This window comes from Cynocephalus volans, chromosome 8, assembly GCF_027409185.1.
Source record: "Cynocephalus volans isolate mCynVol1 chromosome 8, mCynVol1.pri, whole genome shotgun sequence".
Taxonomy (NCBI): domain Eukaryota; kingdom Metazoa; phylum Chordata; class Mammalia; order Dermoptera; family Cynocephalidae; genus Cynocephalus; species Cynocephalus volans.
In genome coordinates this window covers 19381049-19385000 of record NC_084467.1, presented here as the reverse complement: position 1 = coordinate 19385000, position 3952 = coordinate 19381049, and the positions used below count along the sequence as shown (strand labels likewise).

Below are 3952 nucleotides of genomic sequence, written 5' to 3'. Positions count from 1 at the left end.
CACTTCCAGCTGGTTGAATATAAACTCAATCACAACATCATCTTCAAACCCAAGGATTTCTGTTACTCGTTTTGTTATCCAAGGCTTTATAACCTCCAAATTTACTTTGCTCATATCCACCTGAAAAAACATGCAAATGATTATTGAGTATAACTTCACAATCCTAAAAGAAAGCTCAAGTGAAAGTTTTGTCTAACAAAGTTCCTTTTAGCTTATGAAATTTTTTTCTTTAGCATAAATACAATTTGCTAATTCTTATTTGGTTGTACTGTGTGTGTGGTGATTAGAAGGTGGCAAAGATTCAATTATGAATGTTTTTCTTAGCATTCAGTTTATGGAACATGTTCCAAACCACCCCAAAATGTGTGAATCAACTGTGCTGTAAAGATGCAAAATAATCCCCTCCAGAAGAATACCTTTTTTTCTAGGCATTCTGCAAATTTCAGCTGCTTCAGTAGTTTCTTCTGTTTGTTGCTGAATCTATTGTCCTGTTCCGCACTTGTTCCCTATAGGAAGAGAAATACATCTTAATTAAGGGTTCAAAGTTAAATCCTTACATTCTATCACCTAATGATGCTATGGCCTTTAAAGGCAAAATAGGGTAATCAAGTAGATAGAAACACCATAACTAATACTCATAGGTGGAAAATGTATACCCTTTTCCCCACGTAGCTGACATTTTGAAAACTTGACTGTATTTTAAAATCAAAAAATATACGCTCATCAACACAAGTCAAATATAATACAACAGTATACAACATAAAGCTAACACCTTCCCTATAACCAATGTTACGTTTGATTTGTCTTTTTACATCTTTTCCTATGCTAATAGATACATAAGGCTTTTCTGTTTATTGTGGCAATGTATACAAACAAGAGGAAAAGGAAAAAAGAACATCCCAGGACTGTGTTGTCAGTTTTCCACACGTTTACCTTAACAAATTCAATTTCAGGAAAGAACCTGGAAAAATGAGAGCTTACAAATACTACAATATACAAGATCAAGTGATTATGAATTAGTCTTTTTGTTTTGTCATTGCTACTGGCTCAATTAAACACAGAAACAACCAGCTGTACGATCTGAAATCTACTAATTGTTTCACTGAGTTGGCCACAGTCCCTTTGAATGTGATCAAGAAAATCTTGTTTGGGAAGGTAAAGAACCTGGATTAGAATCCCAACTGCCACTAGTTAGCCATATGATCTCGAAGCAAGTTATCTATCCTCTCTGAGGATGTGTCCTTGCTTGTTAAGACAGGGGTTGCTGTGTATATCAGAAATGATATATGTAAAGTATCTGACACGTGGCAGAAGTTCAGTAAACAGAAAGTAAAATTTCTTTCTTTAAAGCCTACAGCACTGCATATTCCCAGGCAGTCTCCCATCCAAGTACTAACCAGGGTTCAGATGAGATCAGGTGTGTTCAGGGTGGTATGGCCACATACCAAAATGTCATTTCTACCTTAACTGAAATATTCAGTTTATTATCTGGTTAGCAGTGTAATAGAAAGATAACTGCCCTAAAATCTTTTAACTCAGAGCTTAAATCCAGTTAACTCCTACATTTAAGGAACTGTAAGCAGTGTGTTAAAAACTGCATTCTTTCTCCGATTTTTACCAATACCAAAAGCAAACTTCATTTTAAAATGTACCTATCAACCACCTTGCTCTTTTTTTATTGGAACTCCTTTTCAAGGGAAAACATTTGACAAAATTCTGTTTCAACATATTACTTTTGCACCATGGGAAATATTGAATATTTACTACAAAACACTTTGATAGAAATTACAAAAACCTCATCACCAGTGTGAAAATTCTGGTGTGAAAATAAGCTCGTTTAAAACTATTGGTCCAGGGCCGGCCTGTGGCTCTCTTGGGAGAGTGTGGTGTTGTTGGTACCAAGATCACGGGTTCGGATCCCTATATAGGTATGGTCGGTTCGCTCACTTGGGATAGCGTGGTGCTGACAACACCAAGTCAAGCGTTAAGACCTCCTTACTGGTCATCTTTAAAAAACAAAACAAAACAAAACCATCGTTCCATAAATTAACTATCTTATTGTTTGCATGACCCAAGAACAGTCCAATAACTGGCTGTTTTAGGTCAAATGCTTGGAATAATATTGCAACTTTTGATGAAAAATTCGTTGGCATATTTAAAGCCAATTAAAGAAGAATTTCAATGCCTGGTTTGGAGTGCCAAAATATTTTTACTAAAGCCCTGGCCTTCCCCTTTTACACCTTTTCCTTTAAAAACACATATACAAGGGCCGGCCCCGTGGCTCACTCGGGAGAGTGCGGCGCTGGTAGCGCTGAGGCCGCGGGTTCGGATCCTTTATAGAGATGGCTGGTGCGCTCACTTGCTGAGCGTGGTGCAGACCACACAGTGACGAGGGTTGCGATCCCCTTACTGGTTAGAAAAACAACAACAAATAAACAACAACTAAAAACATAAAAACACACATACAAACTGCAAATTATATGCTCCAGAAAGTGGAAGAGGCTAACCTGTATTACAGAAAGTGGAGTTATGGCTTAGACCAACTGGTCTTTATAAATTTCCATTCTGCATTAAAAGAACTTGTAAGCTCTGAAGGGATCACTGCTGCTCAACTCTAGTCTTATACTCATAAGTATCCCTTCCCACTCATCTAGATCTCGACCTAGTGCTAATTTCCTACAGGAGTGGAATATGGGACAAACGGGCTCCAGCACACAGCCTGATAGTCTGGGCCCGGAGGACCGACTACAACGAGGTTAACTTCCCTGCCTGCAGGCGATGGGCGGGGCAGCGCCTGGAAAGCTTAGGTAAGAGTCAACTTTTCACCAGCCGACTCCGAAAAAATAAAACAAACGGGGGTGAAGAGGGGGGAGGTGGAAGGCGGGAAGGAGAGTAGATTCGCCCCATCACCTGCCTCCTCACACGCGTGTCCTTTTCGTTGCACTCGCTGCCCTCAAAGAGCCTCAGATTCAAACGTTCCAACTGCAAAGTGTCAGAGTTCCCCTCCCAGAAGGGTTATCAAATTGGGCGGGAGCTCCCGCGAACTCTGACCAGGCGCCTTGGCGAAGGCCTAGGGCCAGGAAGAAAGACGTGGGTGGATGGGGAAACCAGCTTTCTCAAGGGAGGCCGCCAAACGCCGCTTCCTGCCCGCCTCTCCGTCACACGCTCTCCTGGGCTGTACCGCCTCAACCGTACGCTCGGAGCCTCCCGCCGCCAGTCACCTCTGGGATTCCCTCCGGCCTCCCCCTAGGGACTTCCTCCTCGCGGCTCCGCTAGGCCCCAGGGCCCGCTTCACGCCCGGGGCTCGGCCTGCAGGCCCCGCCAAGCAGGCGGGCAGCGAGGAACCGCTCCGGCCCATTCTCGCCGCCATTTTCCGGCCACCGTCGCCGCCGCGTAGGGGGGACGATCCCGGAGGAGGAGACTGCGCAGGGGCGCACCGGTCCCCGCCGCCGCGCAGGGGGGAGCGTCCGTCGGCACGGGGGATCCTCAAGATCTCCGAAGCCTCCCCTCGTTGGCGACCCTGCCCCAAGTTTAGGCCTCCTGCCGGGCCTTACCGAGAAGCCCCTCCCGGCCCCTCAGATCCCCGTGCTTCTACTTACGCGGAAGAATCCCGCGTCCATCTTGCTGCCTCGCTCGGAGATCGCTCCCTATCCCAGGGTGCACCGCGCCGCCGCGACGGAGGGCGGGACCGGCAGAGGGAAAGCCGAGCGCCGGGACGCAGCGCGCGCCGCCCCGCCCGCCCCCTCCAGCTGACGCGAAGCCGCGCCTGCTCAGTGCGCCAGGGGTCAGCTTCTGCCGGGCCCCGAGGCCCCCCCGGAGCCAGTAGGGGAGGCGAGCCTGGAGACGGCAGCCAATGGGAGCCAGAAGAAGAGACCTCGGTCGCCCCGCCCAGCGAATCCTTTTGTGGCGCGTGACCAGCCAGGTTAGCGCAACGGGGCCTGGCCCATCCTGC

The 3952-nt window shown here is 46.9% G+C and overlaps 1 protein-coding gene across 14 annotated transcripts in view; it reads right to left on the bottom strand.

Moving 5' to 3' along the window:
- Positions 1-3664, bottom strand: part of SRRM1 (serine and arginine repetitive matrix 1) — a 27259-nt gene extending 23595 nt beyond the window's left edge. For 13 of the 14 annotated variants that reach the window (XM_063104074.1, XM_063104078.1, XM_063104075.1 and 10 more), the window contains exons 1-3: positions 3600-3664; positions 417-506; positions 1-120 (exon numbers count right to left, since the gene is read on the bottom strand). The exon at positions 1-120 is cut by the window's left edge and continues 3 nt beyond it. In XM_063104074.1, coding sequence (XP_062960144.1) covers positions 1-120; positions 417-506; positions 3600-3620 — 231 coding nt within the window. In that variant the 5' untranslated portion in view covers positions 3621-3664. Of the gene's footprint in view, positions 121-416; positions 507-3599 lie in introns of those variants that run through there. The other variant, XM_063104088.1, reaches the window with a different exon arrangement.
- Between the last annotated feature and the right edge of the window lie 288 nt (positions 3665-3952).